The following is a 16,006-nucleotide window of genomic DNA, read 5'->3' on the forward strand; positions in this document are numbered from 1 at the left end:
ATCCAGACAGTCCGTGCTGGTAGCACATTAAATAGTGTGCTGGTCACGAAGCTTATTTGGATTTTTCCACAATATAACATCTTACAGAAAAACTGGGCTTCCCTGGTGGCTCAGCTGGTAAAGAATAAGCCTGCAATGCAGGAGACATTGGTGCAATTCCCAGGTTGGGAAGATCTGCTGGAGAAGGGATAGGCCCCCATCCCAGTATTCTCAGGCTTACCTAGTGGCTCAGCTGGTAAAGAATCTGTTTGCAGTGTGGGAGACCTGGGTTTGATCCCTGAGTTGGGAAGATCCTCAGGAGGAGGCATGGCAGCCCACTCCAGCATTCTTGCCTGGAGAATCTCATGGACAGAGGAGCCTGGTGGGCTGCAGTTCATGGGGTCACAAAGAGTCAGAACCGCTGAGCACATCTAAGCACATGGAAAAACGGGCATGAACTTTGTGGCCAATCCACTATTTTGCATATCACCCCTGGATAGGAGTATCTTCTTTCTTCACACACACACACACACACACACAAACACACACACACATATGTATGTATGTACATGAGATTCCTAACATATCAACTTAAATATAGATTATGCATTTCTTTATTTCAGAATTAGTTGTTTAGAACTTATAACAGTTCTACAAATAAATAAATAAATAAAATTTCGACTTGTAAGGCTATCAGGCCATTCTACTTTAGGACAGAAGATACCCAATCACCATGGAACACATTGCTTCTACAGGGAAAAGGCATCCCAAATTTCAAATCAGTATTCCATCTCTCTTTAGTGGGGAGCAGACCAGTGTTCTCAACCCTGTTGCAGGTCAGAACACACGAGTGACTTGTGAAAAATACCACCTGCCAGGTCCTACCCTGACCAACTCAGGGCGAATCTCTGGGCCCTCGGAACTGAGTGTGCGCCTGCTCCCGGTGATCCGACTGTGCATCCGGCTTGAGAACCACTACCTACTCCTTCTCCACCCAAGTGTGTTTTGCAAGCTCAGGCCCTGGGCTCACAGACAGCAGAGGTGAACACATGAGGAACACGGTTAGTTAAGAATATTTGAAAGTAAAAGTCACACTGGACAAGAGGCAAGAGTCACCGGACTCAGACCAGAGAGACATTTTGCTTAAAAATTTCACCAACAGCTGTCATGAAATGGCCTCAGACTTTTTTTTTCTTTTTTTTTAAGAAGATGGATGCCTTATTCTTGTGATTTTCTTCCCTCTGCATCTCCAAGAGAGAAGCTTCCAGATTTAGAAAGAAGGGTAGGAAAGTGAATGGCCATGACCACTGGGATAATTCTCTTTTTTTCTGGCTGGAAAAAGACGAGATGGGAGTAGCATCACAGCAGATGAGCTGGACGTTTATCAAACAGGTATGTCTTGGAAACGAAGATGAACAAGTGGATGGACGTGCCTTCCCCTCTCTGGGCGTGAGCCGGATGCCGAAAACAAAGAGCAAGTGCAAAGACAGAAAGACAGGACTGCGCTTCAAAAGCCAAAAGAGAAAGACGGGACTGCGCTCGGAGCGCTCAAGGGAGCAACACTCTCTCCCTATCTGTGAACTTGAGGCAAAGAAAGGAGCGGACTGTGTTCTCTTCGGAAACTTTTAAAAATCTCTTTTTAAAATAAAATCCCTCTGTCGTGCTGGAGGAGCAGCTTCATGTTAACTCAACGCCCCAAAGCAACGCTTCCCGGTTCACGGGTGTATCTTCCCTGTGGACCACTTCACTCCTTGACCTTCCAAGAACCCAGACCCCAGAGCAGAGAACCCACGGGTGTCTGTGGCCACGAGAAAGAGCTTCTGCTGCTTCGTCAGCCTGCTGGGAATCCACCACGGAGCCAGCCCCCCGCCGCGGAGCGAGCCACCCCCAAAGGAGGGCAAGCCTTGGGCTCAGGGTCCCCAAGAATTCAGCCAGCGCCCCATGATCTTCCCACCTCATCAAGAAACTGCTCCCTGCCTTTATTTTTTTCTACTGCAGCCCTGCCCTTTACAAGAAGGCTTCTTCAGTGAACAGAAAACCAAACCAAAAGAAGCAAGGTGACATTAAGGACAAAGGCAGTCCCTGGGGCTGACACTCTGTAGGAGGCCACAGCAGAGGCAGGCACTGGTTCTCTGGGTGGGGAGACAAACTTCCCCTCAGGACTAGCAAGCCTCCTTCTTGCCAAAGATGGATGTTACTTCTAATAGCCATTCGCAGAATTTGTGACGTCACACACACACACACACACACGCACACGTGCATGCACAGGATAGATAGGTGATGGAAAACCGCATCACAAATCACATTGCATTATTCCTACTCCACAAGGGCCAACAGCTGTCAGGTCTGTGACTCTCTGAGCTGTGACAAGAGTGATTTTTTTTGTCTTCCAAAGTTGGTAAAATACTGTATGACCAGGCAACGCTGCTGCTTCACAGGGATACGCGGTTACGACCCCGGGTGGGGCAGAAATTGAGGAACACGGCAGCAGCCACAGCAGCTGGAACAGGCGTGCCACTTGAACTCCCGGTGGAGACTTTCATCAGAATCCCAAAGGTGCGCATGGAATAATCTCTTCCGGACCACAGACACGATCCAACTTAAAAAATAAAAAAGCCTATAAATACTGCCAACCCAATCTTGTCTTTCGTCTCTGCCTCCTCTCATAAAATGGAATCTTGTCAGCCAACCGCTTAAACATAAATATTAAAGTAATAAGTGGGACAGACTACAGATCTACCTACAATTTCATCACTACTGTAGCACCTTTTTTACCTTTTTACCAAAGTATCCGTTTCGTAAAGAACAGAAGTCTGAAAAGCTTAGGGACTCATATGACACGTCATTAAATATTTAATCACCTTTTTAAGTCCTAAGCCTTTATCATATTTCATCCATCTAGACAGTTCATCCTATAACTATAGATTCCAAGGCCCCCTTTGGAGGGGCAAAAAGAGAAAATGGGAAAGAAAAAAACCTTCTGAGAGGCAGGGTTAAATTATCTCAAAGATGAGTTTCTATTGGTGCTTTAGTGAACATCAGCCTGTAAACCCACCAATCCACAGGAGGGTCAACCGATGGAGTCCATGGTTTTTAGTCTCCAAGAATCGATTTTACAAAAGATGCCACGTCTGTCGCTTTGGATTCGTGTAGGGTGAAAAACGGATGTTGCTGGTGAAGAAAAGAAAAATGCCTGTGTTAATACTGGTCTCTGACAACGCATGCGATTAGCAATGGACAGATCTGGTTAGTTAACAAACCAAGTGCCCCTATCAGGCTTAAACTGGATTCTTTCCACCCCTTCCCAAACCAAGTAACCGAGTACACACTCAGGGATGCAGATTCTTAAAGATGTCATTTAGCTGCTGCTTCTATCTTGGTATCGCTTTTTGATTCCATGACAGAGTAGCCACTGCTTTAAAACGTGCGTATGTACCTAGGCTATGCGCACCCCATGCACATGTGCTAGGCATGCGTACCAAGCTGCTTCAGTCGTGTCCGACTCTGTGCTGCCTGATGGACCGTAGCCTGCCAGGCTCCTCTGTCCATGGGATTCTCTGGGCAAGAATACTGGAGTGGGCTGCCATGCCCTCCTCCAGGGGATCTTCCCCACCCAGGGATCAAGCCCACGTCTCTTACGGCTTCTGCACTGGCAGGCAGGTTCTTTACCACTAGAGCCATCAGGGAAGGCCGTATACATCCCATCAACAGGTAAATACAAGGAAGAGCAAAGATGGCTCAAAGATTCAGTTTACAAATAACCCTGTCACCTAGAAAGCAATTTTCAAACAAAGTAGCAAAATAATAAGACATTTTAGAGATTTACGCACATTCAGTTCCCAAGGAGTGGTAGAATGAGAAACCAGTTTTTGGAACAGTAAACGGGCATTGCTCGTGCTTAACACTGGAGGGCTGGTTTTAAACAGCTAGCAGTGTTACTTTTTATGTCACACCTATTGATAACAGGGCTTCCCTGGTGACTCAGACAGTAGAGAACCTGCCTGCAACGTGGGAGACCTGGGTCCGATCCCTGGGAGGATCCCGTGGAGGAGAGCACGGCAACCCACTCCAGTATCCTTGCCTGGAGAATCCCATGGACAGAGGAGCCTGGTGGGCTACAGTCTACGGGGTTGCAAAGAGTCGGACACGGCTGAGCCATGAAGCACAGCACACTGAGAAAGAGTGATCCTTATGTCTCTCCACGAAGATCTGATCCTTGTGGCAAATAAAGTAGCCTACCCAACCCTAGATCTGGGTGGAGAAAATTCATCTTGGAGATTAAAAACCGAGAAGCAAAAAGGTGGTCTCTGCTCATGCTGCTCAGATTCCGTAAACTTGACATCACGTCCTGCTCTTTGCTGGGGGAAGAAGCATGGTCCAACGCAGGAAGCCACACGTTTCAAAACGATTCTGAAGGAAACGAAGCCAGAGGCTCTGCCCCAGGGCCGTCCTCCTCAAGTAGCTCAACTCAGTGACGGGAAGCGCCTGGCTGACACCCGGGAACCTCACACCCCCAGTTAGGAGTGGACACATCAGCTCACGGTCCACAGTCCTCCCAGTACAATCAAAACTAACCCATCAAACCAAAAAGAACAATTCCTCCGGGCGGAACTTGGAGCCTGAGCTAGCAGGGCCCCCTCCCAACTGTCTGGAGGCATTGCTCCTGTCAGGGACCCGTCAACAGCTAAATATGAGCGTTTCTGCACTCAGACGAGTAGGTGACTCACTCCGCTTCCCCTGACTTTGAGGATTTTAGTTCACAGCCTACGTGTTGCCTAGCTCTAGGTTTTCTAATTATATTCGTTTTAAACCTGAGAGCACGGGGCTGGATGACTCAGCGCTGTGGGAACTGGAATGCCCACCCATGGACATTTTAGAAAACAATGCAGAGGAAGGGAACTAAGAAAGCAAGCCCCAAATAAGGTCGGTGGTCACCACTAAGAACAGTGACTCAGAAAAAGAGAGAGGTTTTCTGGCTTTGCCACTGGGTGCTTCATAGCCATATCAACCAGAGCCCCAGGTGCGGGCGCAGCCTCTGCAGCCCCCCGGAAGAATCAACTACTTCTGCTCACTAACCACTCACACAGCACCCTTACCGAGTGTTTTACCATCGTGCTTATTAACTTTCCCACATCCCCTCGACATTTAGAGATCTTTTCATGTCCTTTGAAGCCTTTCACTATCAAAACAGGACACGTCCGGTCTCAGCGTGTCTCAGGGACTACTCCCAGCGCCCGCCAGCCCCATCCTGTCTTTCGGTCGGTGGGTGGCTCAGGGGATCTAGCCTAGGTCTGCGACGGAATTCAATAACCGCACCTGATGTCTCGAAGGAAAAAAAAACACAACTCCTCAGGCACCTTTCGGTTCATTCTCAGGCCGGGAAAGCACCGCGAGAGCCAGGGGCAGGGGGGCAGGCAGGCATGTGAACATGGAAAGTGTGATGCGTCTCCTGTGTGGGTTTCGAGGCTGTAAAAGGCTGGGAGGGAACCAGTGGCTTCGAGAAGCGGCCGACTAAGAATAGCCAGGAGAGCAACCAGGAGACAGCAGAGGCGACGCCGCGGAATCGCCCCCAGACCGCAGACCCAGGCTGGGCTTCTCAGAAGCTGGGGCGCGGGGGGAGGGCACTGGACTTCCCTGCTGGTCACGCGGTGAAAAATCCCGCCTGCCGGCGCCGGGGACACGGGCTCGCTCCCTGTTCCCGCAGAGCCCGTGTGCCACGCGGCACCAGAGCGTCTGCGTCACGACGACGGACGCCGGCGTGCCCTCGCGCATGCGCAGCGGCGCCCGACCCTGCAACTCAAGGGGTGCGCAGCAATGAAGACCCCGCGCAGCCACTAGTTAATTAACGAAGAGGGGCCAGGTACAGGGAGAACTTGAACACCCAGCCTGGAGCATCGCCACCAGCGCCAAGAGTCTCCAGCTCCCCTGCACGACCACAGTTTAGGAGGTCAGTCAGCCCTGCCTAGGGCTTCCCTGGAGGCCCAGATGGTAAGGAACCCACCTGCCAACGCAGAAGACGCAGGCTTTACCCCTGGGTGGGGAAGATCCCCGGGAGGAGGAAATGGCAACCCACTCCAGGGTTCTTGCCTGGAGAACCCCATGGACAGAGGGGCCTGGCACGCTGCAGTCCACGAAGCCACAGAGTCGGACACAACTTGGCAATTAAGCAACAACACCGTCTCTGTTTAACAGTGTGGTTCAATCTAGGACATCCCGGGATGTTCAGGGGACATAATCACCTCCCTGGACCATCACTGGAGTCACCTGGGTTTTGTTTCTGGTGGTTTTCATCTAGGATAGGGGTCAACAATTGATGGACCAGGGGCCAAATCCAGAGGACTGCCTATTTCTGAAAGTTTTATTGGTACACAGCCACACTCCTGTGTCTACCCACTGAGTATGGCAGCTCTCAGGCTAAAACAGAAGTCGAGTTGTCGCGGCAGCCCACAGAGCCTGAAGTGTCTACTTTATTATGGTCCGACTCTTTTTGCAACCTTACAGACTGTAGCCCGCCAGGCTCCCCGAACCATGGGATTCTCCAGGCAGAAAGTACTGGAGTGGGTTGCCATTTTTTCCTCCATGGGAATCTTCCCGACCCAGGGATCGAACCTGTGTGTCCTGCATGGACAGTTTGTTAACCACGAGTCACCTGGGAAGCACGAACCCTGTCTATCCAACAATCCTTTACAAAAATGCTGGCTGGCCCCATACCCCAAAGAACAAGTCCTACTCAGTTACGGCCCCCAGTGGGAGCTTGAAAGAGAAAGCAGATGAGATGACCTTAAAGCCTGTCCATGCCTCAACCCAAACAGGGAACAGAACATTTGGGATTTCTATAAGAGGTACATGTCTGGGTTGGGGCCTTAATTATACTGTTCTTCACCTAGAAAGAGGATTTTTTTTTTTTCTACCTCTTCACCAACTCCTACAACCTCAACAATCGCCTCTCAGCATGTGTTTTCCTGAGGCTTCACCCGAAGCATTTGGACTCAGAGTTTCCACTGAGAAACCTCAATCCCACCGGAAAGCAGGAGGCAGTCATGACCTCACAAGGCAAGTCCATCCCCAGTGCCACGAAGACGGCTGCCATAAAAGGCTGGGGCAGGGGGGAGGGGGACGGCAGTGATCTGCACGGTCCTACAGCACTAATGTGCAGACCACCAGAGCCCACGGTGTCAGGACAGATGGCAAAGGCAGCTTCAATGTCAGTTGCCCAAGGGTGTTAAGCTAGGACTCAGCAATTTTTGTTAAGTGTGCTCCATTGAAACCTCTGTTAAGAAGTCACTTGGAAGAGGGGCTTGGGGGGAAACAGGGCATGCATTTTCAATAGTCAGACATATAAAGAAAACATACTTTCATCTGAAAAAAAAAAGTGACAAAGAAGGCACCTTTAAAACAAGAGTACAGAATGCCCCACGAACCACTCTATGCGGGTTGCACTTTATGTGGGATCAAAATTTAAAATGCTCTGGGGGTTGCACAAGAATTCTAAAACAAAGTAGCCAGGATTGAAAAGGCCCCCGGCTGGCTACTATCCACATAAGCAGAGAGGAAATGTTGAACCCAAATGTGCGGCAGGCTAAGAGCTTCTCAAGCATGACTCACCTCCCCTTCTGCCTCAACCGTGGGTGTTAGTTGAATGCTGAGTCCCCACGGGCTGCCTTTATAATTCATTGTGTTATTTTTTTTAATTTTTATTTATTTATTGGCCACGCTGCGTGACATGTAGGATCTTAGTTCCCTGCTGCTGCTTCTGCTAAGTCACTTGTCGTGTCCTGACTCTGTGCGACCCCACACAGCAGCAGCCCACCAGGCTCCGCCGTCCCTGGGAGTCTCCAGGCAAGAACACTGGAGTGGGTTGCCATTTCCTTCTCCAGTTAGTTCCCTGACCAGGGATCGAACCCATGACTCCTGTAGTGGAAATGCAAAGTCCTAACCACTGGACCACCAGGCAAATCCCGGGGCTGTCTTTCTATTTTATTGGTTTATTTTTATTTATTTATTTATTGGCTTTGCTGAGAGGCTCTTGGGATCTTAGTTCCCAGACCAGGGATTGAACCCACGTCCCCTGCAGCACAGGCGCGGAGTCTTAGCCACTGGACCATCAAGGAAAATCCCAGGGCTGCCTTTTTAAAGGGGACAAAGATGCCCAAAAAAATGCCCAGTCCGTCTCTCCTCAAACTCTTCCCAGCATCTATTCAGTCATCCAGTCGACATATGGTTCAGACTTAAATTCAAGCTTAACCAGAAGAACTGAAAATCCATGGGATCTGCTGAGGCCAGCCAGGTGCGCTCTCGTCTCCCGGCAACTTTCAAGTATACAGTCGAGTGGTGGCGACTCTAGCCCCCACGCAGGTCTTACTCATCTGGGAAACAGAAACTTGTGTTCTCTGACCGCCTTTATCCATTGCCCCCAACCCACACACCCCTGGCAACCACCAGTCTACACTCCGTAAACTGTTTTTTTAAGATTCCACACTTAAGTGAGATCATGCAGTATTCGCTTTTTCTGTCTGACTTATTTCACTTAGAATAATGCCCTCACGTTGTTGTAAATGACAGGATTTCCTTTTTTAATGCTTGAGTAATATTCCATTGTGTGAGCGTGTGGATATGTATTACGTTTTCTTTATCTCTGCATTCATTAATGGACACTCAGATTGTTTCCACATCTTGGCCGAGATAAATAATGCTGCAGTGAACTTGGGGGTTCAGATATTTCTTCAAGATAGTGACTTCATTTCCTTCAGATCTGTGCCCAGAAGTGGAATCATTAATCATAAGATGGTGCTATTTTTAATGTCCTATTTTTTCTATCCTGGCTGGACCAGTTCGCATCCCACCAGGGAGCCTCTTTCCTCTGCATCTTCCCCAGAGTTCCTCTCTCATCTTTCAAACCTTCCAGATGTGAGATGATGTCTGACTGTGCTTTTTTTTTTTTTTTTAATAATATGTTCTTTTTTAAAGGCTTTTTTTTTTTTTTTTTTTTGATGTGGGCCATTTTTAAGGTCCTTGTTGAATCTGTTACAATACTACTTCTGTTTTATGTTCGGGTTTTCCGGCCACAAGGCACGTGGGATCTTAACTCCCTGACCAGGGATCGAACTGGCACCCCCTGCATTAGGAAGGCAGAGAGGTAACCGCTAGACCACCGGGGAAGTCTGGATCATGACTTAGATGTCATCCCCTTCCCCTGTTCCAGCTGTTAGTCTGGACTCATCTACTCCCCTAACAATACTCACCATAAGCTCTGGATATGTTGGCCTTTCTTTGGAATTCTTCTTCAAGCTTAAAGGAAAAAAAAAAATCACATTAAAATCTAGAAACAATCTGTGTTTCCACTAGACTAGGATTTCAGAACCTGCAGAAGACCAAACAGAACCACCTTTAAAAATGTACTGAAAACATAAATCTCCTGCCTCGACTTTCCTCTCAGTTACGCTGCCCGGCGGTGCTTGAAATCACTCTGTACCTTAACAGGAAGGCTGAGGCTGTGTGCGTTTGCTTTCCTTACGTTTCTTAACCAACGACATAAAAACTAGTCTTTATTAAATATCAAAATATATATTCACTTTCCTTCAAAACAGCTTTTAATCCACCCCCTCTTGCAAAGACCCTGACAGGTGTTTCTTAAATTACCGTTGTCTGTTCATTATCTCCAGTACCTGGTTCTCTCTGCTTCTGATCTCCTTGCAGGTACAATTTGCTTTTATATGTTTTCTGCTGAACCTGCTTGAGACAGAAGCACTACGGACGCAGAACGCCTGAGGCCACTGCTGCTGAACGACCGCTCGGCTGATGACCGGGAAAGCTCGCTGGCCGTGGCCTTGGCAGTGGCTCTTCTCAGAAACCCCTGGCGGCCCTGCGCTACGCAAGGGGCGCCATCATCCAGCTGTCTGCACACACGGGCCTTTAATCACATCTGATACCAGAGGCAACAGTCATAAAACCACAGTGAGAAGAGACCCACCCCTTCATCCACCTGCAGCCTTAAAATGGAAGAGAAAAGAAAGTTTATTTGGAGTTGGAATCCCAGGTTACAGAATGGAAGAAAGGATGGTTTTGAAAAGTATGATTTGCAAGGCAACCTGCAGAGCCCTCTGCCCATGGGCCCTAAAACCATCCATGAATGGAAGGGACGTCTGCCTGGCGTGGAAGGAACTCAAAAAGTGACGGGATAGTGGGTGGCCGGGATTTGCGCTAATGGACCACCTGGAGCAAGTGAGACCTGTGAGGTGTGACGTGAGCCCCGCTCCACGGAGGGTGACAATCAAGGGCAGGCCCAGATGCCGAACCAGAGATGGAAACGGCTGAAATGATCGGGGTTGAAAAAAACTCGAGATTAAAAAAAAAAAAAAAGGAAGCTTTTTGAATCAAAACAGCCAAGAGCAGCCTCCCCACGGTGGAGGGCAGGGAGCCTGAGACAGGGAACAGGCAGAGGCAGGGACAGAGAGCTGACTGCAGGCCGGTCCACGCCCAGCGACCTCACTGCCCGGACAACTGGCCGTCCCAACTGAGGCTCAAACAACGAGTGAGAGAGGAAGCCCGTGCATTACGGCCGGGCTGCCGCAGGAAGGCAGCGTGCAATGAGACCTCCAGCCCCCACCGATGAAGCCTCGTGTGCCTACGTGCTGCGACTCCAGAAGCTCCACCAGCGGTCCCCAGCTACAGGTGGCTTTGCTGTCCAAGGCACACTCAGGGACCTCTGGAGGGCACTTCTGGTTAACGCAGCTGGTGGTGCTGGGGGCTGTAATTCACATCTAACAGGTGGAAACCGAGGCTGTCGCTCAACATCCCATAACGCCCAGGACAGTTGCCCAGCAAGCACTTTGATTTCTTTCTTTTTTTGAGAAGTATAAGCAAAAAAACTCAGCTACTGGAGGACGACCACTCTACAGTAACGCGTTGGCCTCTGCCACACATCAAGATTTATCTTTTCAAAAAAGAATTCCTAAAACCTCAAAGATTGCTGCTGAACAGGTTATTTTTGACTTATGGCCTCCGATTAGAAAGCTTGAAATGTACAAGCACTACTGCAGAGTATTGACGGAAAATACTTACACAGCACACCAAAGCTGTTTATTGATTTAATGTAACTGATACAACCCATTCTCTCCACCTTTTAAATCAAGAACACTTCAAAACACGGGCTAAGAATAGCAAAATACTCAGGGTGAGGTTAGGGAGAAAAGCAAATTTTCCACGTTGAATAGGAAGCACTTGAAATTCAGCACCAAATAACAACTGTGGAGTTCAAAGCTACACCAATTTCTTTTTGGATCAGAGTCAAACTTTTGAATTTTCAAGTGGCTTGTCGTTTTCAAGCGTGCAATTAGCTAACTGCCCTAATTCCCCTTCCAAATGCCACAACACACACTCCTGACCGTAGCTGACACTGAAACACGGCTCCGTGCCGTGCAGAGAGCTGCTAGCTTCAAGTGTGTGCTGAGCCGAGGGGTTCTCCCCCTTTGAATCCCCCCGAACTGACCGTTTCCCAGAAGGGCTCCTGGGAGCATCCACAGAAGAAAAACACAGCTCGCCTCATACATTTGTCCTGAGCTTCGTAAATACCCAGGGCCTCTTTTTACCGTCCTTCCTGAACAAGTCAGCAACTATGTTTGATCGTCTCTGTTTTGCGCCTGTTTCTCTGAGTCAGACAGGACCAGCGTCTGGGCGGGTCTCTGACCTCCAACGGACTTCGGGCCGGTGGACGGGGCACTGAGCTCTTAAACAGGCCTGAAGGCTCAGCAGGAAGGAAATCAAGCTTTGGGGCACTTGGCTCAGCTGGTCTCCAGGGAGCGACTCTCAGTCCCCAAGCCTGTGTCCATCTAAAAGAGGTTATGGTGAAAGAACGCAAGCCTGCCAAGATTCCATTTTTGTAAAAACTCATTTGTGAAACCTTCTGCAGGACCAGGGTGTAAGGCCTTTCCATTGCTCTATTGTGAATCCCAAACAAGGCCTAGATGGCCAGCTCCTCCAGGAACTCTTTAAAGCCCTGAGATAAGAAAGCCACATGGGTGTCCCTGGTGGCTCAGTGGTGAAGAATCCACCAGGCTCGATCCCTGGCCCAGGAAGATCCCACGTGCCGCAGAGCTACTAAGCCTGCGCACCACAACTCCTGAGCGTGTGCTCTGGAGCCCGGGAGACACAGTCCTGAGTCCATGAGCCGCAAATGCTGAAGCCCACGTGCCCAGAGCCCGTGGCTGGCAGCGAGAGAAGCCATGCGTGCCCGCATGCCGGAAGCGGAGAGGAGCCCCCAGCTCTGAGACCAAAAAGGCCGAGCAGCAATGAAGACACGGCCCGGCCAAAAATAAAAGCGAACAGATAAATAAACTAAATTATATACAAAAAAAGGCGGCCGCGTGTAGGAAAGGAAGAGCAGGAACACGCCTCTCTGAAAATAAGTACAGAAAGGAGGGGTTTGTCGGAAATCTCTGCTGTTGCTGCTTTTCTTCAAGTTCATATGGAATGAACGTCTTGACTCGCTTTGGTTTTCTCTTCTCCCCTTACCCCCTCTGATGTTACTGCTAAAGAAGGATGCCAGCGGAACCTTGGGCTCTATCAAGTCATAACTTGGGGAGTGATAGCAGATGCGTGCCCTACTCCCCCGCAAAAATCAGATCACGGCATCCGGTCCCATCACTTCCTGGCAAACAGAAGTGGAAAAAGTGGAAACGGTGACAGATTTTATTTTCTTGAGCTCCAAAATCACTGCAGACGGTGACTGCAGCCACAAAGCTAAAAGATGTTTGCTCCTTGGGAGATTAGCTGTGATAAACCTAGGCAGCATATTAAAAAGCAGAGACATCACTTTGCCGACAAAAGTCCATATAGCCAAAGCTCTGGGTTTTCCAGAAGTCATGTACTGATGTGAGAACTGGACCATAAAGAAGGCTGACTGCCAAAGAATTGATGCTTTCAAACTGTGGTGCTGGAGAATACTCTCGAGGGCTTGAGGGTCCCATGGACTTCAAAGAGATCAAACCAGTCCATCCTAAAGGAAATCAACCCTGAATATTCACTGGAAGGACTGAAGCTCCAGTACTTTGGCCGCCTGATGCAAAGAGCTGGAAAAGACCCTGATGCTGGGAAGGAATGAAGGCAGGAGGAGAATGGGGTGACAGAGGATGAGATGGTTGGATGGCATCACCAACTCGATGGACATGAGTTTGAGTAAACTCTGGGAGATGGTGAAGGATAGGGAAGCCTGGCGTGCTGCAGCCCACAGGGTCACAAAGAGTCAGATACGACTGAGCGACTGAACAACCACAACAACAATCAGCTGACCAGCAGTGACCAGTGGACTGTGACCACCCAGCGGAGGCCCCAGATGAAAGCGCAGCAGCAGAGGATGCGGCTCCTGGGGCCAAACAGAGAGAGGAGAAGCGGGCAAAGCCAGCCCTGCCGACGGCCACGAAGACACTCCGCCCTGTGGGCGGGGCCGGCCAGCGCGCTGCACGGAGAGCAGCCACACAAACTGCACCTTTCACAAACGCGTGCAAACATGAGAATTAGGGACCTTTCAGTTCTCCAAGGCGTTCATCTAAAAAACAAACCTGTGAAAAGCTCCAACACTTTGACTCTAGGGGAAGTTCTAGGTAAGAAGAAAAGTTGATGAAAGATAAAGTAATTGAATGATTTCTCAATAAATTGTAGAAGAGAAGCAGCTTTCTGAACGGAAGGCAGTTGACAACCGGTCCACAGATGGTAGGCATAAGTCAGGGGTTCTGACGACAGCGCTCCAGGAAAATGATGTGGGAACATCCCATCAACCCTGGTATTCAGGACCACCCCCTCCCAGACCAATTGAATCAGAATCTCTGAGGCCAAGGGGCACATCTGAAAGGTGTGTCACGTTGTATAAGCGGGCAACTGGAGCTGAGAACCATTAGATTAAACTGGTGATTTACACCAGGCCATTTGGCTTTGTCAAGCTTTTCACACCAGCTTTGTTCTTATCAAAGTTTTCTGAAGTCCCCAGAATCTTGGGGCAAAGGGCCAGGTGGGAGAAAGGTTACAAAGCAGAGAGTCTGAAAAGCTTCCTTAAATAAGATCCTTCCTCCTCACCACCCCTCTGGAGAATGACGGGTCTGAACCATCCAAGATGAATCATCCCTTTCCTCCGTGACCTTTAAACCCTCGAGGACAAGGAACAAACAACAGACACCAGGTCCTTGAAACCAGAAGGCAGGATCCTGAAGCCATCTCAGCCAGGCAGGTGTAACCACCACACCTGGAGGCTCTAGCAAGGAGAGCAGAGAGGGGACACCACCCAGGCGCCCAGGGGAAAGCACTGATACGCAAATCCAGCGGCATCCAACAGGCGAGCGTCACACCGCCCATCACTCCAGCCTCTCTGGCCATTCAGCCAAGACTGAAACAAAACCAACGGCAAGCCAGCCTCATATGTCTTTAGGGGAAAGTACCAGGGGTGACGGGCCTAGAGCTGGTGAAAAACCCAAGGGGCCTTCGCTTCACAAACAACAGACAGCTGCTTGGTGCTACCACGTTTTGCAGTAAAAGTTGCGTTCAGAATGCCTCTTCCAAAGTGCATGGCGGCCAAGGAAGGGTAACCTTGAGGAAGCCAGCCTCTCCAGTGGGCGGCGGAACACCAGCCCCTTCCTTAGCACCAAGGGAGCAGGGCCGGTCCCCTGGGCGACCACAGCCGGGCTTCCAGCATCTCCGACGGCCTCTGCCCCAGCTCACAGCTGCACAGCAGTGCCCAGGATCACGGCCTGCGCTCCGTCACAGCACCGTCTTTCCAGCATCCCTTGCAATGATCATCAGTATCAAGGCATGCCGGGCACCCTGGGGCCCGTGCAGACGGAAATCACCAGGTTTTCTGGAGAAAAACAATCCCCTCTTCTAGTTCCCTCGATTCCACCAGCGATTTCCATGAAAACAAACTCATGGCCTGAGTATGGCTCTGTCCATCTCTCCACCCCAACTTTATTTTCCCTTCTCAGATGTGCCCCCTCCCCAGCTGGCACTGTCCACTGTCCACTTCCGGGCAAACAGAGCCGTCAGTGAGCAAGCGTTCTCTAAGAATCAGCCTAAAACACCAAAATCACCCGGTAAGACTTCCAGGTGCCTAAGGGCAGCTCTGAATGTAGCCTCCGTCGTCTTCTCCAGGGTAATTCTTTGCGTCATATCTCCTGTCCACCCGAGCCCTCCCGTGGGTCCCCCACCTCTCTCTTTACGCCCTGGCCCACATCAAATGGCTCAGCCTCTCATGAAACAGGTTCCCATGCCTGTGACGGGGTGCATGAGGTTCCTCCCACCTGGAACACCTCCTCCTCCTCCACTTCCCTTTTCCCTGGCACACACCTCACCTGGTCCCAGCTCGGGATTTATCTCCTCCAGAAACTCTCCCCTAAGGCCTTTCCTCTGAGTTGCCCCCAAAGACCCAGTGCCCATCTCCCTCTGGACCTGGGCTAGAATGACTGAGCAGGGACACTCCCCTCTGTGGCTCTGAGCTCAGCGGGGACCAGGCAGAGCCATAGTTGTTGCTTAGCAACAAGGATATACTCCATCAACACTGGGGGTGGATGTGGGCACGTGGATTGGACCGATGGAGGAAGTCAGGAGGGCCCCTTCCGCCTTCGCCCTGGCTTCTGGGAGACGGGCTGTCTTACCACTGTGAGGTAAAGTCAACAAACTCTTCGGAGAACTTGTCTGCGGGCAGCTGCGGCGACGGCTCCTCCACCACCTGTTTGAGCTGCTGGAAAGGAGTCCCCCACGAGTCGTAGGGAAACCGGAGGATGGCCAGCTCGATCTGGAGGGGAGAGGTGCACAGGAGATGAGAGCTGACTCTGGGCTACTGGGTACTGGGCAGCCGCTGGGGCATCCACGTCGTCCCAGGAGAACCGGGGGGCAACCAGACAGAGACGGTCGGGTGAACCGTGCAGAGGGGACGCCATTGATGCCATGTTCGCTAGCAGTGTGCCTGCACGTCCTGGAGCCAGGGGTGACATCGTCCGGGAGACAGCCCCTCAAGCCTGTATAAAAGCGGGTCCTCACTAAGAGG

At 50.3% G+C, this 16,006-nt stretch overlaps 1 protein-coding gene across 3 annotated transcripts in view; it reads right to left on the minus strand.

The window, feature by feature from the left end:
- Positions 1 to 2,809: 2,809 nt before the first annotated feature.
- MAP2K6 (mitogen-activated protein kinase kinase 6) overlaps positions 2,810 to 16,006 on the minus strand; it is a 107,798-nt gene continuing 94,601 nt past the window's right edge. For all 3 annotated transcript variants that reach the window (XM_004013148.5, XM_060395056.1, XM_042256469.2), the window contains exons 10-12: positions 15,615 to 15,754; positions 9,222 to 9,267; positions 2,810 to 3,150 (exon numbers count right to left, since the gene is read on the minus strand). In XM_004013148.5, coding sequence (XP_004013197.1) covers positions 3,073 to 3,150; positions 9,222 to 9,267; positions 15,615 to 15,754 — 264 coding nt within the window. In that variant the 3' untranslated portion in view covers positions 2,810 to 3,072. The remainder of the gene's footprint in view (positions 3,151 to 9,221; positions 9,268 to 15,614; positions 15,755 to 16,006) is intronic.

This window comes from Ovis aries, chromosome 11, assembly GCF_016772045.2.
Source record: "Ovis aries strain OAR_USU_Benz2616 breed Rambouillet chromosome 11, ARS-UI_Ramb_v3.0, whole genome shotgun sequence".
Taxonomy (NCBI): Eukaryota; Metazoa; Chordata; class Mammalia; order Artiodactyla; family Bovidae; genus Ovis; species Ovis aries.